The 26449-nt window shown below is 39.3% G+C and overlaps 1 protein-coding gene across 1 annotated transcript in view; it reads left to right on the top strand.

Moving 5' to 3' along the window:
• Nucleotides 1-26449, top strand: part of KDSR (3-ketodihydrosphingosine reductase) — a 71075-nt gene that overhangs the window by 5284 nt on the left and 39342 nt on the right. The window contains exons 2-3 of the mRNA XM_043980273.1: nucleotides 10178-10267; nucleotides 17659-17715. Of these exons, the coding sequence (XP_043836208.1) occupies nucleotides 10178-10267; nucleotides 17659-17715 (147 nt within the window). The remainder of the gene's footprint in view (nucleotides 1-10177; nucleotides 10268-17658; nucleotides 17716-26449) is intronic.

The following is a 26449-nucleotide window of genomic DNA, read 5'->3' as shown; positions in this document are numbered from 1 at the left end:
GAGTTCCAGGCCTTGAGTCAGGAAGACTCATCTTCCCAAGTCCAAATCTGGCCTCAGACATTTACTAGCTGTGTGACCCTGGGTAAGTCACTTAACTGTTTGCCTCAGTTTCCTCCTCTGTAGAATGAGTTCGAAAAGGAAATGGCAAACCACTCTAGTATTTTTGCCAAGAAAATCCCAAATGAATTTCATTGATCCTAAATGGAGTCACTCTTAATGCAATAGCAACATTGTATATATTGCTTTTCTGCTTCCCTCTTCATCTGTGAGACTGACTCTTCAGTCTCTATCTTGAATTAGAGAGTTATACGTGGATGCTGACAAGATTAACTTGAAATTGTAAGCTTAGAGAAAGCTGAAGCCTTATTTTGTTGCCAAAGAAGGAGGTTTCACCTTAGCTATCAGTTTTGAACCCGCCCACTCTTGTGATGCAATTCCACCCTGCCTAATGGAGAACATAATAAATGCTGGAAAACAAAATTTTACATTAGCATGGTGCTTTACAGTTTGCAAAGTTCTTTCCCACAACCACCAGAACATTGTGAGGCCTTAACTGGAGCTGCTATCCTATTTGGGTAGAAAGAAGGTAGCTTGTAGCTTTTTCTGGGTTTGCATCCTAGCCCCGCTTGTTACCTGTTTAATGATGGGCAATTCTTTTTACCCTTTTTGACTCCTTTTTCCTTATATATAAAATGACATGGTTGGAGTAGATTATGATAAGAGCTTAAATTAATATAGTACTATATCATATGCAAAGTGTTTTGCATTTTTTTGATTCTCCACAACAACCCTGTGAGGGAGGTGCTATTTTTATCTCCCTTTTCACAAATGAGGAAATTGAGGCTGAAGTGATTTGTCTAAGGCAGGATTTGAACTCAGATCCTCAGGTTCGACATTCTTCTGTACCTGTTTGTTTAGGTGTCTTCTAGCTTTGGTACTATGATCACTTTTAATAGATGAAGAATCTGAGCCCCAGAAAGTAACTTTAGTCCCTTGTCTGCGGTCACAAGGCTGGCGATTGCTAGGGCAGGGATGAGGACTCAAATCTTTTGGCTCTTAGTCCAATGAAATGCTATGGTTGATTGTAGCTATTCTCAAACCTTAGGGTCTCAGGACCACTTTACATTTGTAAAAATGGAGGGTCCTCCAAAGAACTTTTGTTTCTATGAGTTATATCTATCCCTATTTACCCTATTAGAAGTGAAGACATCTTAGGACTGTTTTTGAAACTGGTCCCCCAGACCCCACTTTGAAAACGGCTGATTTATTGTATCTTGACAGTACTTGTTATGGAGTCAGGAGCCCTGGATTCCATTGACTTCATCTTCACTAATCAGCTGTATGAGTTTCAGTTAGGTAAATTGCTTCTTGGAGTAGCTAGGTGGATAGAGGTTTGGCCTGAAATCGGAAAGACTGATCTTCCTGAGTTCAAATCTGGCCTGAGACACTTAGTAGCTGTGTGACCCTGGGCAAGTCATTTAACCTTGTTTGTCTCAGTTTTCTTTCTTTCTTCCTTCCTTCCTTCCTTCCTTCCTTCCTTTCTTTCTTTCTTTCTTTCTTTCTTTCTTTCTTTCTTTCTTTCTTTCTTTCTTTCTTTCTTTCTTTCTTTCTTTCTTTCCTTCTTTTTGTGGGGCAATGAGGGTTAAGTGACTTGCCCAGGGTCACACAGCTAGTTAAGTATCATTGTTTGAGGCCAGATTTGAACTCAGGTTCTCCTGAATCCAGGGCTGGTGCTCTATCCACTGTGCCACCTAGCTGCCCCTTAGTATTCTTATCTGGAAAATGAGCTAGAGAAGGAAATGGCGAACTGCTCTACTCTCTTTGCCAAGAAAACCTCAAATGGGGTCATGAAGAGTCAGACATTACTGAATAACAGAGATATTGCTTCTTCAAATCTCAGTATCTTCAACGGTAAAATGGAGTTAGATAAAGTGTCTCTCAGGTCTCTTTTAGCACTGGTATCTCATGAGTCAAAGAAGGGGAAAATTGTATTGAAAGGTTTTGCTGTTATTGTGTCTTTCAGAAATGACTTTACCCAATTTTTAAAGATTCCAACGTGTCATCTAATGGAAAAGATCATATGAGGTATTCAGGAAAATGGACCTCAGTCCAATGAACACATAGTCTTCACAGCTAAGGGTGCTTTTATCCTTCCAAAAAGCATTTACTGCTATAAGTTGGGTATAAGTTGGAAAATGTTTCTGAAAGGGGTGCAGTAGTTCTGTAGCCTTTCACTTTAGTGGTGCTGAATTACCATTTGTCCACCATACCCTCTGACCTAGGTTCTACTTGGTGTCTTTCCCAATCCTTCCAAAGGTCTCTTCCTCTCTCTGTTCTCATTGAACTGTAGACACTTATCTGTCCTATTCCCTTCTCAGTCCTTTCATCTTTCCACACGTCTGAAGCGTAAACTGTGTATAGGGAGTGCTCAGGGAGATAACAATAATAAAAGAGTGATATAAGTGTGACTGGTCATTCAGATTTACAAAGCTCTTTTCCTGCATCAGCCCTTTGAGATACTAGGAGTACAGGCATTATTGTGGTCATTTCATAGATGAAGAAACTGAAAGAGAGATTGAGTAACTTGTTCAGGGTCATTGGCCAATAGTGCAGGATTTGAACCAAATCTCCAAAGTCACTCCAAGTCCAGTGCTTTTCCTACTGCATTATAATGCCTTTTGGCACAGTAGATAAAGCACTGGCCTGCCATTTGAGAGGACCTGAGTTCAAATCCAGCCTTAGACACTCGACACTTACTAGCTGTGTGACCTTGGGCAAGTCACTTAACCCCCATTGCCCTGCAAAATAATAATAATAATTAATAATAATAATGCCTTTCGAAGAGTTAAAAAGGGCAGGTAATTCACAATCTTTGCCTATATGGAATTTTATATAGACAATCATAACTTAATGCACATTATAGGAGAAGTACATTAAAGACCTACCAAGCTAGGTGCTGTATGGGAGAGGTAGGGTTGTTACCCACTGGGAATCAGAGAAGACTGCATAGAGATGGCATTTGACTTTGGTTTAAAGGATTAATAGGAGATTTAGGACAGGTAAAGATGGAGTAGGAGAGCATTCCTGGTATAGGGAATAACATGAGCCAAGGTACAGTGATAAGAAAACCCATACTTCTTTTAGATAGACCAGTTTGATTGGAATAGAAAAGTTCATGGACCAATCAACAAACATTTTTTTAAACATTCACTTTTTTTTTTTGTGAGGCAATTGGGGTTAAGTGACTTGCCTAGGGTCACACAGCTAGTAAGTGTTAAGTGTCTGAGGCCAGATTTGAACTTAGGTCCTCCTGAATCCAGGGCCAGTGTTCTATCCACTGTGCCACCTAGCTGCCCCCTAAACATTCACTTTTTTTGTTTGTTTGTTTTTTTAGTGAGGCAATTAGGGTTAAGTGACTTGCCCAGGGTCACACAGCTAGTAAGTGTTAAGTGTCTGAGGCCAGATTTGAACTTAGGTCCTCCTGAATCTAGGGCCAGTGCTCTATCCACTGTGCCACCTAGCTGCCCCCTAAACATTCACTTTTTTTTTGTTTGTTTTTTTAGTGAGGCAATTAGGGTTAAGTGACTTGCCCAGGGTCACACAGCTAGTAAGTGTTAAGTGTCTGAGGCCAGTTTTGAACTCAGGTACTCCTGACTCCAGGGCCGGTGCTCTATCCACTGCACCATCTAGCTGCCCCAACATTCACTTTAAAAAAAATTTTTGAGTTCCAAATTTTCTCTCTTCCTTCTCCCTCCCTGAGACATAAGCAATTTGTTGTAGGTTATACCTGTTCAGTCATTCAAAATACATTATCATATTATTCATGCTATAAAAGAAGACACAGACTCAAAGGAAAAAAAAAACATGAAAAAATACAGAAAGTGAAAAGTAGTATGCTTCAATCTGCATTCAGACTGCATCAATTTTTTCTCGGAGGTGGATAGCATTTTTCATCATGAGTCCTTTTGAATTGTCTTGGATCATATTATTGCTAAGTATGCCTAAGTAATTCACAGTTGATGATTGTCCAGTATGCATAATGTTCTCCTGGTTCTGCTCACTTTATTTTGCATCTGTTCATATAAGTCCTTTAAGGTTTTTCTGAAATACACCTGCTCATCATTTCTTACAACACTGTAGTATTTCATTTTAATCACATACTTGTTCAACCATTCTCCAATTGATTGATAACTCCTCAATTTTTCAATGCTTTGCCACCATAAAAAAGCTTCTATGAATATATTGTTTTCTATGAATATTTTTGTACAAATAAGTCCTTCCCCCCTGCCCCTTTTTACAAATCTCTTTGGGATGCAGACTGAGTAGTGGTATAGCTAGGGCAAAGGGTATGCCCAGTTTTATAGCCCTGTGAGCATTGTTCCAAATTGCTCTCCAGAATGATTGGATTAGTTCATAGTTCCACAAACAGTGTCCCATTTTTTCCACATTGCCTCCAACATTTATTATTTCTCCTTTTCTGTCATATTAGCCAATCTGATAGGTGTGAGGTGGGACCTCAAGAGTTTCAACAAGCATTTATTAAGTACTCCCTATATATCAGGTACTGTGCTGAGGACTGGGGATACAAAGAAAAAGCAAAAGTAACCCCTGCTCTCAAGGGGACAACAGTGTGTGTGTGTGTGTGTGTGTATGCACACACATAAATATGTATGTCTTTATATAAAAGATATATACAAAGTAGATTCAAGGTAACCTTAGGCATTAAGAGCTGTTGTTCATTCTTGAAGAGGGCCAATGACATTACAAGGGTGATGTCTTGACTTGTACATGAATTTGCTGTAAGTGGGGCACAGCTGTGCAAAATCTTCAGCCTCAATCTTCCCTCCAGAGTCATTGAAGTCCAGTGGCAAAACAAGATAATTAGGGATGGCCCAGGATGGAGTGGATAATGTTGGCTCAGAGGCTGATAGAGTGGAGCTTCAAGCGTGAGGGACAGCAGGTTGGCCAATGTGGTTGGACCATAGAGTAGGTGAAGAATAGGAAAATATAAGAAGCATGAAGAGGACTGGTTGTGAAGAGCTTTAAAGGCACAAGAGATTACTTCAGGAGAGGTAATAGGGAACTAGTAAAGTTTATTGAGGAGTAGGGGTGGGGGTGGGGTGGGGATGGGTGACAGACCTGCTCTTCAGGAAAGTCTTTTTGGCTGCTGGGTGGAGGATGGTTTGGAGTAGGGAAGGACTTGAATGAGGGAGATCAAACAGGAGACTATTTCAATAATGCAGGTGAAAGGTGAGGAGGGGCCTGAATTTATGTGGTGGCAATTTAAGTAAGTAGTAAGTGAAAAAAACTAGGTCTAGGTACAATGAGGAAGCACTGGTTATGGAATCAAGACCTGAGTTCAAATGTAGCCTCAGACCTTTCTAGCTGTGTGACCCTGACCTCAGTTCCCTCAACTGGCAAATGGGGATAATAATGGCACCTACTTCCCACCAACTAATGGGTTGCTGTGAGGATCGAATGAAATAAATTTGTGAAGTGCTTAGCTTGGTGATTCAGTGAACAATGCTAGGCCTAGTGTCAAGAACATCATCTTCCTGAGTTCAAATCCAGCATTGGACATTTACTAGCTGTGTGATCCTTGGGTAAGTCACTTAACTCTGTTTGCCTCAGTTTCCTCATCTGTAAAATGATCTGAAAAAGCCAATAGCAAATCACTCCAGTATCTTTGCCAAGAAAACCTCAAATGGGGTCATGGAGAGTCAGTAACAACTGAAAAATAAATGATAATCAGTAGTATTTTATAAATGCTTGTTCCCTTCCCCTTCCTTTAGGCAAATCATTTCATCCCTCTGCAACTCAGTTCCTTATCTGTAGAATGAGAGATTAAATTACATGGTATCCAAGATCTCTTCCGCCTCCAAATGAATTATCCTATGATTCTACTCCTTCACATACTCTATACTCTTGACAAATTGACCTGTTAACTATTTCCTTAAATCAATGTTATCTCCCATCTCCATGCTTTTTTCTTTCTTTTTTTTTTTGGTGAGGCAATTGGGGTTAAGTGACTTGCCCAGGGTCACACAGCTAGTAAGTGTAAAGTGTCTGAGGTCGAATTTGAACTCAGGTCCTCCTGAATCCCGGGCCGGTGCTCTATCCACTGCGCCACCTACCTGCCCCTCCATCCCTTTTTCAAGGGCCAAATCGCCTATGTGGGATGTACTTCCCTTTCACTTCCAAGCCGCTTAATCTAGAGAAGCTCAGGGGCTCTGTCCAGAAGCCTTTTCTGGTCCCCTCTTTCCATCCTGGAATGACCTTGTACTTATCCGTGTGTTGTGTTGTACACCCCTAGGAGAAGGCGGCACACTCCTTGAGAGCAGGGACTGTTTGCTTTTCGTCTTTGTATCTTCAGCACTCGGGACAGGGGCTGGCACATAGTAAACACAATACATATTCACCTGACCTCCAGATCAGCATCTCCCACTGAACATCCAATTTGCCAAGATGAACTTGTCCCAGATTGATCTTATTTCCCGCCTGGATCTTCTCCCTTCACTGTTTGTCAGTGGTATTATCATTTCCCCAGACAAATGTCTGGGTGTTATCATTTCCAGACTCAGTTTCATTTACCTAGCCATTTACTTAGACATATGTTTGAAACATTTGTTGTATAACAGGAGACTCCATAAGAGCTTTGATTTTTTTTTCTTCTTCCCTCACCTCATATTTTTTTAAATTATTGAGTCCTGTCAATTGTATACAATACCTTTAACATTTATCCTTTTTGTTCCATTCATGCTCCTCCTCCTCCTCCCCCTGAAGTGCCCTTTGTTGTTGCTGTTTGTCTGTCCCTAAAGAGGACCATGACATTGGATGTTGTCATGACTTGCACTGAATTGGATTTAGGTGAGGGAGGGCTGTACAAGGTCACCAACCTCACTCTTTCCTCCAGAGCCATCTGGGTCCAGTAGCAAGATATACATCAGGATGACTGGAGATGGCCCTGGATGTTTAAGGCAATTGGGGTTAAGTGACTTGCCCAGGATCCTTGCCCAGGGTCACATGGCTAGGAAGTGTCTGAGGTGAGATTTGAACTCAGGTCCCCCCAACTTCAGGGCCAGTACTCTATCCACTATGCCACCTAGCTGCCCCAGTGCCCTTCATTAGTATCTGCCTGATCTATCACAATAGCTTTATAACATCTCTACTCTTACCTCTCTTCCCCAGTCATTACTACTTTCAGATGTGTTTCTTTTGCATTGATCCAGTCGCATTGCTCTCTGCTCAAAAGCCCTCTACTGACTACCAAGAAAAGTTCATACTCCTTTCCTATTGGTGAGTTCCTCTTGGAACTTGCCTTTCTAAGAAAGTATCCAGGCCAGCAGTGTTGGCTCCTTCATTCTTCTCTGGGCTCCACTTCTTTTTTTTCCCCCTACTTCCTTTGTTGTTGTTGTTGGGCAATGGGGGTTAAGTGACTTGCCCAGGGTCACACAGTTAGTAAGTGTCAAGTGTCTGAGGCCGGATTTGAACTCAGATACTCCTGAATCCAGGGCCGGTGTGCCACCTAGCTGCCCCCTGGGCTCCAGTTCTGACCCTGTGGTCTTCTTTCTCCATCATGTCCTGCCTTCTCTACAATAATTCAGCAGCCTTCTGAGCCTGAGAGATGGCTCTATCCCTGTAGCCCTTCATCTGATTGGTCAGTTCCTTCCCAAACCTCCATTTTAAGGAACATGCTCAGACCAGCCATGTCCATGCCTTCGTTCCTCTCTGGGCTTTGCTTCTGACTCTGTGGACTTTTTTCTTCTCCATGTCCCAATGAAAGCAGCCCCTGTAGAGCAGAATTGTAGAATACCTTCCTCTTCACCACTTTTCACCTTCCTTTTGTATATTTTCTTCTCTCATTAGAATGTAAGCTCTTCAAGGGTAGAGATTGTCTTTCTATTTGCTTATATTTGTATTCCTAGTATTAAGCACAATGCATGGAACATAGGAGGAGCTTTACAAATGCTTGTCCACTTGACTCCCTTTGACTTTTCCTGGTATTCAAGGCAATCAGTCAATCGATGAACATTTATTAAGTGTCTACTGTTTGCCAGGCACTGTGCTAGAGTCTGAGGACACAAAGCCAAAAGCAAGTAGTCTCTGCCTTCAAGGAGCTTAACAGGGAGAGACAATGTGTCAATATTTTGATACCTCCAAAATAGATACAAAGTAACAATCTAGGACCACTTAGGGTCCTTTCAGCCTTATCTCAAACTATTCAGTCAAACCAGCCTACTTGTCTGGCCCAACACCCCTGGATTGGTGCCTTGGTTCATACTGTTTCCTATGACCTAAAGATGCTTCTCTCTCTGCTCTCTGTTTTTAAAAAGAAAAAAAAAAGTTTTATCCTTTCTTTAAAGTTCAACTTAAATGCCACCTTCTTCAGGAAGACTTACCTGGTTTTCTACAAGTTAGTAATGGCTTTTTCCCTTTTAGATCTCACAGTATGCCATGTTTTGACTTCTCCAATATACTTTTTTTTTTTTTCAGTGAGGCAATTGGGGTTAAGTGACTTGCCCAGGGTCACACAGCCAGTAGGTGTTAAGTATCTGAGGCTGGATTTAAACTCAGGTACTCCTGACTCCAGGGCCGGTGCTCTATTCACTGCGCCACCTAGCTGCCCCCCAATATACTTTTCACATATAAGTTTATGTTTCTCCTATTCTCCTACTAGACTGTAAGCTCTCCCAGAATGGAGAAGTTGCCTTATATAAACTTTGTATCTCCCTAGTGCCTTAGTACAGTGCTCTGGACACTGATACTTGGCATTGTTAATTGAACTGAATTGGAATAATTCTGAATTCTAACACGGACCTTTTGGTTAAAGTGCCTGACCTTCATACCTCTAATTGTAGGAAGTTTAGGTGAGATAAAAGGGAAGGCAAATGCTCTACAGGATACTGTGCCATTCAGGGGTAGTTGGTTGAACAATAATAATGATGATATCTAATATTTATAATATTACAGTAATAGCTTGCATTTGTATAGCTCTTTAAAGCTTGCAAAGTGCTTTATAAATATGTCATCTGATCTTCATGACACCCTTGTGAGATAGGTGCTATTATAACCCCCATTTTGTAGATGAAGAGACTGAAGCAAACAGAGGTTAAGTGACTTGTCCAAGGTCACACTGCCAGTGAGCCAAGATACAACTCACTATCCACTGTGCCACCCAGCTGTTGAAAAAAGGGGATGCGTTTAGCCAGGAGAAGACTTGCTGTAATAGAACAGGTGTCTTCAAGTACTTGAAAGGCTATCCCGTGAAAAAGGGATTCTTCTGCCTGGCCCCAGAGGGCAGACTAAGAACACTGGGTTACATGAAAAGTATACTGGAGGGGGCAGCTAGGTGGCGCAGTGGATAGAGAACTGGCCCTGGATTCAGGAGGTCCTGAGTTCAAATCCGGCCTCAGACACTTGACACTTACTAGCTGTGTGACCCTGGGCAAGTCACTTTGAATTTGACTCCTTATAAAGAAGTCCTTCTGGATAGAACTGTCCAAAAAGGGGCAGGGGCTGCCTTGGGAAGTAGCAGAGGTCTCCAAGTAGAATCAGGCAGGAAGATTGTCTAGGGAATTCCTGTTCAGCAGTAAGTTGGATTGGACAGCCTTGGATCTGACCCTTCCAGTCTTGAGATTTTGTGACTTCAGCATGGCAGGGCTGGGGCAGAGCCACATTTAGAGTGGGCCTGGAGGCAGATTGAATTACCATTTGCTTGTTTGCCAGATTTACAAAGCATCTCCCCCGGAAAGGATACATAGTTGTAGGTGTCTAATTTATAATTTGAGACTGCTGTGGACCGAAAAGATCCTTCTGGTAGTGTATTTCCCCAAAACATATTTTTATTTAGCATCAAATGCATTTTTACTTTTGGAATTTCTAGAATCTACAAGAATAGCTCAATGTTTATTCCTTAAAATGTTGCTTCCTTACATCTGTTTAGGTTAATACAGTCTTTAAACCACTTTCACATACATTTGATGAGAAGTAGACAGGGATTATTATGCACATTTTTATGGACCCAGTACTACCAATTCCTGATCCAGTGTGTTTTCTGTTGTGTCTTTGGTTTTTATGTTTTGATAAATATCTGTCTTAAGTAATCTTTCCCTCAAAGGTAATGAAAAATGTTGTGATTTTAGCATATTTATTTGTGTTTTTTTGTTTTTGTTTTTAGGTTACTGGAGGATCCAGCGGTATTGGAAAATGCATTGCGATTGAATGTTATAAGCAAGGGGCATTCATAACCCTGGTTGCAAGAAATGAGGTAAAATTCTTCAATTATTATTTTAAACTTGGTAATTTACTCACAACTTTTACAGGGTGAACCTTGATATACTTCTGCTAAAAATGACTTTTCTGTCCACGAGTGTGGTCTGCTCTCAGACCACCAGCCCTCTGAGAGGGCCCTTACCATGGTTGGTGGACTTGCTTATACTTCGAATGTTTATAGGATGAGAGCCAAAACATTTTGTTATGACATGAATTAATAATTTTAATAGGGTCCCATGGTTTTTAATTGGCAGAGTCATGACTGGAATAGCTCCAGTCTATCTTTTGCTTGCTGTTTTTTGGATCCCACCAGCCCATACATGCTACTTGTTTATCCATGTAAAATATGAGAGGCATAGAATGTATCGAGCTTCTGTCTGACATCCTCAAATCAGTTGTGTGTAGTCAGATCATTGACCAGTCAGAGCTAGGATCAGAATTAGTTAAAACAAGAATAAAGCATAACAGTGAGAAAAAGATAACAGTGCATACTTTAAACAATTTAACCTTGAACTATTTAAACAAGTGATTGACAATCAAATGGGAACTGTATAGTGGAATTGACATTGACACTGACTATAATGCTTTTATTCAGAAATTTAATCAATATAAATTAATTGCCACAATTAGGAGACCAAAATTACCTAGGAAACATCTTAGCAAACAGCTGAGTTACTTCTCAATCAGAGAGGGATCACTGCTAAATGCAACATTCATTTGTTAACTCATTTACAAACTCATTTGCAAAATCTCATGAAGAAGGATAATAGACAGTTATGAACAGTATCCCAAAGCAGAGAGAAACAATAGAGAGTAAAGCAAGTTAAAAACAACACTACCACCACCCCCTTGGCAAGATATCCAACCAAGCAAGTCATCCAAAGTGTTTTTTTGTTTTGTTTTGTTTTGCGGGGCAATGGGGGTTAAGTGACTTGCCCAGGGTCACACAGCTAGTAAGTGTCAAGTGTCTGAGGCCGGATTTGAACTCAGGTACTCCTGAATCCAGGGCTGGTGCTTTATCCACTGTTCTACCTAGCTGCCCCATCCAAAGTGTTTTTGAGGATGAAAATGAAGGGAACAAAAAGAAGAAAAATTAAGAAGATTTGTAAAAATCATAACAGAGTTTCTCAGTTAAGGATAGTGGATCTTCTACACTAGGACCCTAACATCACAATCCTACTGTACATATGCAGGAGGTAGAAATGGTACTAAAAATAACAAAGATGGGGAAAACAGCAAGATTGAACCAAGTATATACAAGAGGAGATCCATGCTGGAGATCATACAGTTTTGCGCATGTTGAAGGACCGATACAAGGTATCCGTACAAGGGAAAGTACAAAAGGCGTGGGAGGGAAATCTTGTACCTTGTTAATACTAGAAAAGAAGACTGAGAGAACATCAATAAACTTTCTGCCTATATGTGCACTCACTCATCAACAGGAAATCCTTGAGTCACATATGTAGAAACTGAGGGCATCTTTGAGAAGGGTGTCAGTGTGGCATGAGCTGGCTTCTGCAAATGCCATTCAACGGTGGACCACATCTTTGCTCATGTCACAGTTAACCAAAAGATCTAGAGCCGATAAGATCCCAGTTTGCTTACTATTTGTTGACTATGAAAACTATCCATAGTGTTACCTAATTGTGGGGATATCCCAAAGCTATGTCCTGCATCTTCCTCTTTTCTGTCTATACTTTCTCTCTTCCTAATTAACTTCTTCAGCTATCATGGGCTTAACTATTATCTCTAAGGATATAACTCTCTTCTCTTTCTCTCTCACATCCCACAAAATATAGAATGTATATGGTATAAATATATAACATTTTATAAATATGTATATATACCTCATGAGTATGTACATATATGTAAATATATGAATATGTTTATGTGTATACATACAAATATAAAACAATATATGTATGTGTATATGTATATTGTGTTATATTTGTATATATATAAATATATACATATATTTGTGTATATATATAACATATATATTATATATTTAAGGGAAGGAAATAAGTATATAATGCCTACTGTGTGCCAGGCAGTGTACTAAGCACTTTACCAATGTTATCTCATTTGATCCTCACAACAATCCTGTGAGGTAGGTACTATTATTATTCCCATTTTACAGTTGAGGAAACTAAGGTAGAGGTCACAGACTTGCCCAGGGTCACATAACTAGTAAGTGTCAGAAGCCAGATTTGAACTCAGGTCCTCCTTAATCCAGGGCCTGTGCTTTACCAATGTGCCACCTATCTGCCTCAGTCTTTCCTCAAAGCTTCAGTCCCACATCCCCAATTGCCTTTTGGATGTTTCAAATTGCATCTTCTAAAGAAATATAAAACTCAACTTGTGGGAAATTGAACTTGTTATCATTCTCCCAACTTTGCCCCATGATTTGGCTGCCTTCTCCCTTCACCCTTGTTAGACCCCCTTTTTCCCCTTGGTGAGTTCTTCCTGCGACCTCCACTTTGAGGAAGGGACTAGACTATTCATCCTTCATTGTCTGACTTTGCCCCATGATTTAGGTGCCTAGTCCCTACCCCCTGCAGCCCTCTTCGTCCATTGGTGAGTTCTTTCCAGAACCTCCATTTTGAGGAAGGGTTCTGCATTCTCTAGACTTTGCTGTTATTCCCTCTATACAGATACATCTCTTCCCTCCCACTTCCTTTTATGTTGTCTTTCTCCATTAACGGGAGGCTGTCTTTATTTATATTCCTATTCCCAACACTAAGTGCCTGGCAATAGAAAGGGTTTAACACATACTTGACTGCACTTTTCCCACAAACTCTTCCCTTTTCTGAACTTCCCTATCATCAAAGGCACCACCATGTTTTTGATCTCACAGATTCACCCCCTCGATGTAGTCCTGAATTCCTCACTCTGCCTCACCCCCCATATCTAATCAGTGGCCTAATCTTGCTTTTACAATGTCTTTCACAGCTGACCTCTTCTTTCCACTCACACAGCTATCACCTTAGGTCAGGCCCTCATCACCTCTCCCCAAGATTATTACATCAGCTTCCTAATTAGAAGCAAATCTTCTTGCATAACCTTTCCCCACCCAAGTGCATCTTACACACTGTTGCCAAAATAATTTTCTTTAAGTACATTCTGACCACGTGATTTGTCTATTGGACAAACTTCAGTGGCTTCTTGTTACATCTAGGATAAGATATAAACTACTCTATTTAGTTTTTAAAACTTTGCACAACTGGGGGGCAGCTAGGTGGTGCATTGGTGAAGCACCAGCCCTGGATTCAGGAGGACCTGAGTTCAAATTCAGCCTCAGACATAACACTTACTAGCTGTGTGACCCTGGGCAAGTCATTTAACCCTCATTGCCCAGCAAAGCAAGCAAACAAACAAACAACAACAACAACAACAAATCCTCACAAAACCTGGCCCCTACCCATTTGTCCAGCCTCCTTGGAAACTGGCCTGCTCTCTCTTCCTCACACAGGATGATAAACTTCCCATCTCTACAACTTTTTACTTGCTGTCACACATACCCAGAAGGCAATCCTTCTTTATCTCTGTCTTTCTTTAAGGCATTGTCCAAATGCCATCTTCTTCACAAAGCCTTTTCTAGTTGTTAATGCCCTCTGTGACACCTAGCAGCTAAGAGGCATAAAGTGCCAGCTGGGCCTGGGTTCAAGAAGACCCGAGTTCATATTTAACTGGCTGTGTGACCCTGGCAAGTCACTTGACCTCTGTATGACTCAGTTTCCTTTACTGTAAAGTGAGTATGATAATAGCACCTACCTTGCAGGGTTGTTGTGAGAATTAAATAAGATGATATTTTTAAAGTATTTAGCACATAGGGCAGCTAGGTGGCACAGTGGATAAAGCACCAGCACTGGATTCAGGAGGACCTGAGTTCAGATTGTTAAGGCTAAAATTCTAGCTAGTCTAAAATTTCTAATGAGTGGTCGCCAATAAATTATAAGCTTTAGCAAGAGTTAGGCTTTTAAGCATTTATTAAGGAGAATAAGAATTTGGTAAAGAGAGAGAGAAGGGCCTACATTCATCTATCTATTAAAGAGAGAGCTCATTTCTAGCTCCCCTCTCCACCAGAGTCCACAGGAAAGAGCGTGAGTCAGAGCGCCAGGCTCCCCCTTCTTCCTCCCACAAGCAAACATCACTTCCTGATGCCAAAGAAAAGATGCATGGTCTTGCCCTCAAAGATGCAGCTTTTCTACAGTAAGTCTCCAGCAGGTGGCGTCATTCCAATCGTTACAAAATCCGGCCTCAGACACATGAAACTTACTAGCTGTGTGACCCTGGGCAAGTCACTTAACCCTCATTGTCCCACCAAAAAAAAAGAAAGAAAGAAAAGAAGAAAATATTTAATAGCACAGTGCCGGCACATAGTAGGCACTTAATAAATGCGTATTTCCCAAAGTATATGTCCATCATTTGGGGAATGGCAAAGCAAATTCTGGTACATGAGTGTAATGTAATATTACTGTGTCATAAGAAAAGATGTGTGTAATGAGTACAAAGAAGCATAGAGAGATCGACATGAAATGATTTTTGATGTGAAATGATACAGAGTGGTGAGCAGAGCCAAGAAAACAACATACGTGATAATTACAACAATGTCAATGGAAAGAACAACTATACATCAAAAAAAAAGTGAATGTAAGAGCAAGCAGGGCTCAGATGAAGAGATATGAGAGGACACATCTCCAACCTAGCCCTTCATAAAGTGGGAGGTCCATAGGTGTTACACGTGGCACATGTTTTCAGTATATGAATCAGTTGTGCTGTTTTTCCCCCTCTCTAAAAATATTATTTGTTACATGGGATGACTTTCTGGGAGGGAATGGGGGAGAGACACTTCGGATAACTATAATGATGTGAGAAACAGAAAATATTAATTAAAAATTAATTAAAAATTTCATTTTAAAATGCTTATTTCCTTCTTTCCCTTCCTTTCTCCTTCCTTTTTTTCCTTCCTTCTTTCTAAGCCATCTCATTTTTAATTAATTTATATGTAATATATTTCTATTTCTTCACTTTATATTGATGCTGCACATATTTATAAATGCTCTTATTTCCCTTTAGGATGTGAATGAGGATTGTTTCATCCTTTGTCACTGTAGCCCCTGGGCCTAGCACAGCATCTGGCAAACAAAATACATTTAATAAACACTTGTTGATCGATTGATTAAAAAAGAATGCCACTTTACTGGCTCTTTTACAACAAAATATCTCCCATTCATCCATCAGAATCATTCAAGATCTCTGGAGAGATGGAAAAGAAATAATCCCTCGATAATAAACACCAGGCAAGGCATAGAGCAGGGATGTGTATGCTCAACAGTGATGCTCATCACTGTCATAGAAGAAATCCAATTGAGTGTCCAAGCAGAAGAGAGAGGTTTTCTATGAATGTGGCCAATCCTTCCAAGCTCCCGTTTTCAGGTGTTGATGCTCACCTGTCATTCTTGAAGAGGAACAGTGACATCAGTAGGGTCTTGACTTGCAACTCAGTTGGATTTAAGTGAGGCAGGACTGTGCCTCCAGAGGCACTGGAGTCCAATCAGAAGACATAGGTCAGGACAACTGGTTATGACCCACCTGTTTTCAGGGATTTTTTACTGATTGCATCAAGTCCTAGAATATTGCAGAGAGTTTGACCTGCCCATCCTTACAGGAAAGACTAACTGGGGGGCAGCTAGGTAGCGCAGTGGATAAAGCACTGGCCCTGGATTCAGGAGGACCTGAGTTCAAATCTGCCCTCAGACACTTGACACTTACTAGCTGTGTGACCCTGGGCAAGTCACTTAACCCTCATTGCCCCACAAAAAAAAAAAAAATAGTGAGAAAGACTAACTGGGTGGAAAATGTCTATTTCCCAGACTACAACATACATTTAAATGGATACCCTATAGGGCATGCGCGCGCGCGCATGTGTGTGTGTGTATGAAGGAACAGTAGAATTGGACAACAGGGAGGAGAAGAATGGTTTGGATTACCTTTCAGGAAATTGCAAAGCTTTTTTATTGACCCCAAAACTTCCCATGAAAGCAAAGGTCCATCCTTCTCCATACTGTGTTGCTAAATGGAAATTAGGTATTGAATATAACAATCTATGAAGAATTAAAAATTAATCTCACACAGGGGGCAATGGAGAGGACCATGGTGGGTATAAGCAGGTGCCATCTAACTAATATGAAGCCCTGAAGAACAGAAGTAAAAGATGTCATCAAGGAATCATATGGCAAAAGATAGGTTGGTCATGTGAGAGGTCAAGGGTTGATAAATGGACAGAATGCTGCCCTGTTACCCTATGTTAGGAGACAGTAAGGAAAGCCTCCAGCACTTTGAGTTGGTTTATGCCCTGGGGTATGAACATTTGGGAGGACATAGGCAAGGGTTACACAAGATTGCCAGGCATGTATAGGTTGTGATCTGAGCCATAGAAGGGAATTTCTGAATCAGTTAAATCCCACATCCATTTGAATTTAAGAGTGTTCTCATGATGTAGCCATGGCTACAGTTGACCTGTAGCCATATATAAAACAATAATTTTCAAAGCTAATTTGAGAAGAGATATAAGTGAATTTCACAGTATTTGCCTTTATGGTGCATAAGGTTAAAATATGTGTTTCTTTGTATTGTAGACATATAAGAGTACACTTCTCTTATTTGATAGAAAATTATAAGATTGATCCAACCATTCTGGAAAGCAGTTTCAAATTATGTTAAGAAAATGACTTAAATATCCATACCATTTGGTCTAGAGATTTTTCTTCAGGATATATACTCTGAGGAGGTTAAAAAGATACAAAGTAAAGTCCTGGATATGGAATTATAAGTTCACATCCATAGTAATTTGAGCAATGCTAAGTCACAATCTGCTTGTTTTTGTGTCTTTGCATAATAGTACTGATTTAAATATTCATATGTAACATGTTCAGTCATTCATTAGTATTATAATTCAAGCTTTGAACAATTTTTTTTCCTTATTTCTACTCTCTTACAGGAGTAGGTTTAATAATTTGGTACCTTTAAACAAAAGAAATGACTCTTCCTATAGGTATAACCTGCAGAATATCATTAATTGGTTCCATGAAAATATAACCAAAAAAAAATTGGGTGTGTGTGTGTGGAAATGACAGTTTTAGAGGAACAGTCATAAATGGGGGAAGAGGTTAAATGCCACTCTATTGAGATTTAAGAACATTATAAAGAAGCTTGGTTATAATGTGCTAGTTATGTTATCGTAAAGAGTTTTGGTGAGGGCCATATTGTACTTTTCTAAGTTTTTTTTTTGCCTTGTGTTTCATAAATGTGTTTGTTACAACTTCCCCTCTCCCTAAGAAACAAAAGAAATCACCCAAACTAATTGCTTTCCATTGGTTTCAGAACAAGTTGCTCCAGGCAAAGAAAGAAATTGAAAAACATTCTATTAATGATAAACAGGTAAATCACTTCCCTTTACCCATTTTATATACTAATCACCTTGTGGCCCAGGTAAAAGTATGGCTTCAACCACTAACACTTGCTTGAAAGCTTATAGAATTTTCCTGATTAAAGTGCCTGTTAGACTGTTTTAAAGTGACTGAAATTCTTTTTAGTTGTTTTGGAACTGAAATCATTAACAGAAAACACATATAGACAGAAACATAGATGTCCAGATAGCAGAATTTCAGACAGGAGAGACATTTTCCCAGGCAAGGCCTGAGATCAGAGATTTGTTGAATGAATGACCACACAAACTCCCGTGGGGCAGGTGGCAAGAAATGCCTTCTTTTACTATATACCTTGGTCATAGTATCTTTGCTTGTGTAGGAGGAAATTTAGAATTCAGGGTATCTGTCTAGGTAGGCTAGACCCTTGGAAGCTGACTTCCAAAAACTGTTTGAAGATACAATTTTTTTTTTTCTCCCAAGGTGGGATTAAACTTTCAGTGCTCTTAGTGCATTGTGAATTCTCAATAATTAGCATCTTTTTCTTGGGGAGTATTTTTTTTAATGATGTGACATTTTTTTTTTTTTTTTTTTTTTTTGTCTCTTTTTTTTTTTTATTTTTTATTTTTTTATCTATGAGATAATTTATTTTTTCCGTTACATGTAAAGATAGTTCTCAACTTTTGTTTATACATGCTTTACAATTTCAGATTTTTCTCCCTCCCTCCCTCCCCTCCCTCCCCCCTCCCCTAGACAGCAGGTAATCTGATATAGGTTATATCTATATATATCTATACATATACATATAGATATATATATACACACACATATATATACACATAATAACATTAATCCTATTTCTGCATTAATCCTGTTACAAGAGAAAGAATCAGAGCAGTGATGCAAAACCTCAAAATAGAAAAAAAAAACAACAGCACCCAAAACAAAAGAAATAATATGGTTCAATCAGCATCTATACTCCACAGTTCTTTCTTTCTTTTTTTTTTCTTGGATTTGGAGATCCTCTTCTATCATGAGTTCCCTGGAACTCTTCTGTACCATTGCATTGGTGAGAAGAATATAGTCCATCACAGTAGGTCAACACTCAATGTTGATGATACTGTGTACAATGTTCTTCTGGTTCTGCTCATCTCACTCATCATCAGCTCACGTAAGACCCTCCAGGTTTCTCTGAACTCTTCCTGCTCATCATTTCTTACAGCACAATAGTATTCCATTGTATTCATATACCACAACTTGTCCAGCCATTCCCCAATTGATGGGCACCCCCTCAACTTCCAATTCCTTGCTACCACGTAAAGAGCAGCTATAAATATTTTTGTACATGTGGGTCCCTTTCCCCCTTCCATGATTTCTTTGGGCAAAAGACCTAAAAGTGGGATTTCTGGGTCAAAGGGTATGCACAGCTTTATCGCCCTTTGGGCATAATTCCAAATTGCTCTCCAGAATGGTTGGATCAGCTCACAGCTCCACCAACAATGCATTAGTGTTCCAATTTTCCCACAGCCTCTCCAACATTTATTATCTTCCTTTTTTGTCATTTTAGCCAATCTGATAGGTGTCAGGTGGTACCTCAGAGTTGTTTTAATTTGCATCTCTCTAATCATTAGAGATTTAGAGCATTTTTTCATATGGGAATAGATAGCTTTGGTTTCTTCATCAGAAAACTGCCTGTTCATATCCTTTGACCATTTCTCAATTGGGGAATGACTTGGATTCTTATAAATTTGATTTAATTCCCTATATATTTTAGAGATGAGGCCTTTATCAGAAGCACTGGCCTCAAAAATTGTTTCCCAGCTTTCTGCCTCCCTTCTAATTTTGGATGCATTGCTTCTGTTTGTACAAAAATTTTTTAATTTAATATAATCAAAATCATCCACTTTACATTTTATAATATACTCTATCTCATGTTTGGTCAAAAACTGTTCTCCTTTCCAAAGATCTGATAGGTACACTATTCCTTTCTCTCCTAATTTACCTATGGTATCACCTCTTATGTCTAAATCATGTATCCATTTTGACCTTATTTTAGTATAAGGTGTAAGATGTTGGTCTAAGCCTAATTTCTGCCATACTATCTTCCAGTTTTCCCAGCAGTTTTTGTCAAATACTGAGTTCCTATCCCAGAAGCTGGAGTCTTTGGGTTTATCAAACACTACATTACTAGTGTCATTTACTACTGCATTTCCTGAGCCTAGCCTATTCCATTGATCTACCACTCTATTTTTTAGCCAGTACCAGATAGTTTTGATGACTGCCGCTTTATAGTAAAGCTCCAGGTTTGGTACCGCTAACCCACCTTCCTGTGAATTTTTTTTCATTATTTCCCTGGATATTCTTGATTTTTTGTTTTTCCAGATGAATTTTGTTATTATTTTTTCTAGCTGTATAAAATAATTTTTAGGTAGCCTGATTGGTATGGCACTGAATAAGTAAATTAATTTAGGCAGTATTGTCATTTTTACTATATTAGCTCTGCCTATCCATGAGCAATTGATATCTTTCCAATTATTTAGATCTGATTTGATTTGTGTGAAGAGTGTTTGGTAGTTGTGTTCATAGAGTTCCTGGGTTTTTCTTGGCAAGTAGACTCCCAAGTATTTTATATTACCTACCGTTACTTTAAATGGAATTTCTCTTTCTATCTCTTGCTGCTGGACTTTGTTGGTCATGTATAGAAATGCTGATGATTTATGTGGATTTATTTTATATCCTGCTACTTTGCTAAAGTTGTTAATTGTTTCAAGTAATTTTTGACTTGATTCTTGAGGATTCCTTAAGTATACCATCATATCATCTGCAAAGAGTGATAGTTTTGTTTCCTCCTTGCCTATTCTAATTCCTTTAATTCCTTTCTCTTCTCTGATTGCTAAAGCTAACATTTCTAGGACAATATTAAATAATAGGGGTGATAATGGACATCCCTGTTTCACCCCTGATCTTATTGGGAAGGCCTCTAATTTATCTCCATTGCATATAATACTTGCTGATGGCTTTAGGTAGATACTGTTTATTATTCTAAGGAAAGCTCCCCCTATTCCTAAACTCTCTAGTGTTTTTATTAGGAATGGGTGCTGTACTTTGTCAAAAGCTTTCTCTGCATCTATTGAGATAATCATATGATTTTGGTTGGTTTTCTTATTGATGTGGTTGATTATGTTAATAGTTTTCCTAATGTTGAACCAGCCCTGCATTCCAGGTATAAATCCCACCTGGTCATAGTGTATTATCCTGGTGATCACTTGCTGTAATCTCCTTGCTAATATCTTATTTAAGATTTTAGCATCAATATTCATTAGGGAGATTGGTCTATAATTTTCTTTCTCTGTTTTTGCTTTGCCTGGTTTTGGTATCACCACCATATTTGTGTCATAAAACGAATTTGGTAGAACTCCTTCTTCACCTATTTTTCCAAATAATTTGTATAATATTGGAATTAATTGTTCTTTAAATGTTTGGTAAAATTCACCCGTAAACCCATCTGGCCCTGGGGATTTTTTCTTAGGGAGTTCATTAATAGCTTGTTCAATTTCTTTTTCTAATATGGGTTTATTTAAGGATTTTATTTCCTCTTCAGTTAACCTGGGCAGTTTGTATTTTTGTAAATATTCATCCATTTCATTTAGATTGTCAAATTTATTGGCATACAGTTGGGCAAAATATTTCCTAATTATTGCTTTAATTTCCACTTCATTGGTGGTAACATCACCCTTTTCATTTTTGATACTGGTAATTTGGTTTTCTTCTTTCTTTTTTTTAATCAAATTAACCAGTATTTTATCTATTTTATTGGTTTTTTCATAAAACCAGCTCTTAGTTTTATTGATTAGTTCTATAGTTTTTTTGCTTTCAATCTTATTGATTTCTCCTTTAATTTTCAGGATCTCTAATTTAGTGTCTAATTGGGGATTTCTAATTTGTTCTTTTTCTAGCTTTTTAAGTTGCATGCCCAATTCATTAATCTCCTCTTTCTCTTTTTTATTCATGTAAGCATTTAGAGCTATAAATTTTCCCCTAAGCACTGCTTTGGCTGCATCCCATAGATTTTGGTATGTTGTCTCATTATTGTCATTCTCTTGGATAAAGTTATTGATTGTTTCTATGATTTCTTGTTTGGCCCATTCATTCTTTAGAATGAAATTATTTAGTTTCCAATTGATTTTCATTCTACTTTTCCCTGGCTCTTTCTTACATGTAATTTTTATTGCATCATGATCTGAGAAGGATGCATTTACTATTTCTGCCTTTCTACATTTGACTATGATGTTTTTGTGCCCTAATACATGGTCAATTTTTGAAAATGTGCCATGTACTGCTGAGAAAAAGGTATATTCCTTTCTATCCCCATTCAATTTTCTCCAGACATCTATCATGTCTAACTTTTCTAGTAATCTATTCACCTCTTTCACTTCTTTCTTATTTATTTTTTGGCTAGATTTATCTAATTCTGAGAGGGGGAGATTCAGATCCCCCACTAGTATAGTATTACTATCTAATTCCTCTTGTAACTCATTTAACTTCTCCTCTAAGAACTTGGATGCTATACCACTTGGCGCATACATATTCAATATTGATATTACTTCATTATCTATAGTACCTTTAAGTAAGATGTAATTTCCTTCCTTATCTCTTTTAATGAGATCTATTTTTGCCTGCACTTTGTCTGAGATAAGGATTGCTACCCCTGCCTTTTTTACTTTAGCTGAGGCATAATATATTCTGCTCCAGCCTTTTACCTTTACTCTGTGTGTATCTCTCTGCTTCAAATGTGTTTCTTGTAAACAGCATATTGTAGGGTTCTGGTTTTTAATCCACTCTGCAATTCGCTTCCGTTTTATAGCAGAGTTCATCCCATTCACATTCACAGTTATTATTACTGACTGTCTATTCCCCTCCATTCTATTTACCCCCTTTGTACTTTTCCCCCCTTCTTTCACCCTATTCCTCCTCACCGACGTTTTACTTCTTACCCCTGCCTCCCCCAATCTGCCCTCCCTTTTTATCACCCCCCTCTCTTTTCTTTACCCTTTTCTCCCTTGCTTTTGTCCTCCCTTCTCAGTCCCCCCCTTTCCCTTCCCCTTTTGTTTCCCTAAAGAGTGAGTTAAGTTTCTTTATCCCAATGAACGTATATGTTATTCCCTCTTTGAGTCAAATCTAATGAGAATAGGGTTGAAACCATGTTCCCCCCTCCTTTCTTTCCCTCTATTATAATAGGTTTTTTTCCACCTCTTCATATGATATAATTCATCCCATTCCACCTCCCCTTTCCTCTCCTCCCCATAGACTCCCTTTTTATCCCCTTAATTCTTTTGTATCATCACATCAAAGACAATTTATATTTATACCCTCTATATAAAGTCCTTCTCTCTGCCCAAATACATTTACAGTTCTTAAGAGTTATGAGTATTATCTTCCTGTGTAGGGATATAAACAGTTTAACCTAATAGGGTAACTTTTTTTTCCCCCCTCTGTTTACCTTTTTAAACTTCTCTTGAGTCTTGTATGTTGAGATCAAATTTTCTATTCAGTTCTGGTCTTTTCACCAGGAAAGATTGAAAGTCCCCAATGTCATTAAATGTCCATCTTTTCCCCTGAAAGAAAATGCACATTTTTGCTGGGTAATAGATTCTCGGCTGCAATCCAATCTCCTTTGCCTTCCGGAATATCATATTCCAAGCCTTGCGGTCCTTTAATGTTGAAGCTGCCAGGTCCTGAGCAATCCTGACTGTGGCTCCATGATATTTAAATTGCTTCTTTCTGGCTGCTTGGAGTATTTTCTCCTTCACCTGATAATTCTGGAATTTGGCTACAATATTCCTTGGAGTTTTCCTTTTGGGGTCTCTTTCAGGAGGTGATCGATGGATTCTTTCAATGATGATTTTATCCTCTGATTCTATGATATCAGGGCAGTTCTCCTTAATAATTTCCTGGAATATGGTATCTAGATTCTTTTTCTGGTCATGGCTTTCAGGCAGTCCAATGATTCTCAAATTGTCTCTCCTCGATCTGTTTTCCAGATCAGTTGTCTTTCCAATGAGGTATTTCACATTTTCTTCTATTTTTTCATTTTTTTTATTCTGCTTGACCGATTCTTGGTGTCTCATGGATTCCTTTTCTTCCAACTGTCCCACTTTAATTTTTAAGGCATTGTTTTCTTCAGTGAGATTATGCACCTTTTTTTCCATTTGGCTAAGTGAATTTTTTAAGGTATTGTTTTCTTCAGTGAGATTATGTACCTTTTTTTCCGTTTGGCTAAGTGAATTTTTTAAGGCTTTGTTTTCTTCAGCTTCCTTTTCTAAGCTGCTGATTCTTTTTTCATAGTTTTTTTGTGTTGCTTTCATTTCTCTCCCCATTTTTTCTTCTACCTCTTGCAATTGATTTTTAAAATCCTTTTTGAGCTCTTCCAGGAAGGCTTTTTGTTCTTGAGACCAATTCACCTTCCCTTGTGAGGCTTCAGATGTAGACAATTTGAGGCTATTGTCCTCATCTGAGTTTGTGTTGGCTTCTTCCCTATTGATACAGAAGCTCTCAATGGAGAGGGCTCTTTTTTGCTTCTTACTCATTATTGCAGCTTATTTATTTATTCTTTAAGTTGAGGTCTGCTCTGGGGGCACCAAGGTCCCTGTTTTGGGCTTCTTGTGCAGGTGTATAGGTGCTGTGTGACCGGGCTTTTACTCTGAGGCCTTTATGGTGTGTGGAGATCCCCTGTCCTGCACTTCCTGTCTGATTGTGCTCGGCCAGCCAGGCGCCAGACCCCGGCGTCTGATCCCGCCGTTCGCGGCCCTCTCGGCCGGTGCAGGTAGGTTTTTCCACTGTCCTTCTTGGCCACCAGATTTTTGAACCAGGTTCTGGGAGCCTCAGTTGTTCGGCTGTGGCCCGCAGCTCCTGCTGATTTGCCCCGACCCCCTCGGCGCTGGGTTGCTGCCCTGCGCTGGGCCTCCCTTTTGCCCGAGTCAGACCGACCTTTTCCTGAAGTCTTCTAAATTATCTCTGGTTGGAGGACTGTGTCTCTCTGTCTCTTTGCAGGTTCTGTAGTTTCAGAATCCGTCCAGAGGCTTGATTTAATGTTCGTTTTGAGGGAACAGAAGGAGAGCTCAGGCAGCTTGCTGCTTCCTCTCCGCCATCTTGGCCTAATCAATGATGTGACATTTTGATTTGGGAGTTTTGTTTTTTAGCGTTGGGGGTTAGTAGAAACTCAAAAGAAAAAAAAATATCTAAAATCATTTTATGATGTACAATGGCTGAAAAAAATAAACATACCTTAAGATGGACGTTTTTTGGTGCTTAGTGAATTCCTTCTCTAGAGACCATCCTACATATGGCTGCCTTGCCCCACCCAGGGATCTTCCCTTCTTCCTTTTTTCCCCCATCTTTCCTTCCTTAAACTTCATCACCCTGCTCATGCTATGCCTGGAGCTCTGTGTCTGCCTCCACTGAGGTCCTGAGTACAATGCAGTGAAGTATCTGAGGTGGATGCTCTTCCTCATAGATCACCAGCTGGTTTTCTTATGGCTTTGATGTGAAAGTGCTTGGAAAGTTGTGAGCTTTGGGCAGAACATGTCTCTTTTGGCATGCAAGTAGCCAGAAGCCTTCCTGCCCTCCCAACACCTTCTCCCCTTCCCCCTGCCCTCCCCCAATACCCCACCATATCATTTGGCATTTACGACCGAGATGGGGGTAGTTTGGGTTAGAAGTTGTTTTGGAGAGGATGTATGCCAGAAACTTTAAGCAAACTCCTGCTCCAACAGGTCTTCCCCATCTATCCCTAGGAGCTACCAAGCACCTTTACCCTGCCCCACCCCCCAATCAGTTGAAAGGCTTCAAATACAAATACAAGAGTATCTATACAAGAGTATCTCTTCATTAATGAGTATAAGCTCATTGAGGGCAGCACCTGGCACAGTGCCTGGCAGATGGGTGCTTAATAAATGCTTATTGATTACCACAAAAAGATTACCCTCCTCTGCTCAAGACTAATGGTGAACTCAGATTGGGTACCTGAGAGGGTACAGGATTGAGACAACAGTACCTAGCCCAATTGCTGGCTCTGAAAACCTATTTATTAGGCTTTATACTTAATAACTTCTTTGCTACTTGTAGATGAGCAAATTTAAGCCACAGGATTTCCTTCGTGGTAAATGGCTTAGAGCCCATCTAAAACAACCTACAACAAAAATAATGATTTTTAAAAACTGATCCTATGATTTCCAGATCACTTTTCCTTTTGATATTTTATATTTTTTTTCTGGGTGATTAAAAAAAAAAGAGAGAGAAAGTGAGAACAGATCTGTGTATGTTGAGCTGAGATTCATCCGTGAAGTTAGGAGTGCCCCTGTTTTTTTTTACGGAAATGAGTTATTTCTGTCTTGATTTCTTAGAAACTGAAAACAATTTATTGTAGTTGATTCATCTAGGGAAAGCATCCTAGCTGACATATACTCAGTGATAGTATTTTCTTTTTATTTGTTCCCCTACCTGAAAACTTTTCGTCAGTTACACCATAGGATGTTAAGGCTGAAACAGATCTTAGAAGTTATCAGTCAGGTCCAACCATTCTGGAGAATGATTTGGAATTCTGCCTAAAGGATGATGAAACTGTTTGTACCCTTTGACCCAGCAATACCACTACTATGTCTATATCCCAAAGAGATAAAAGGAAAAGGAGCTATTTGTACAAAAATATTCATAGGAGTTCTTTATGCAGTGGCAAAGAATTGGAAATT

This window comes from Dromiciops gliroides, chromosome 1 (assembly GCF_019393635.1).
Source record: "Dromiciops gliroides isolate mDroGli1 chromosome 1, mDroGli1.pri, whole genome shotgun sequence".
Taxonomy (NCBI): Eukaryota; Metazoa; Chordata; class Mammalia; order Microbiotheria; family Microbiotheriidae; genus Dromiciops; species Dromiciops gliroides.
Note: the sequence above shows the minus strand (reverse complement) of the source record. Positions and strands in the feature narration are given on the sequence as shown.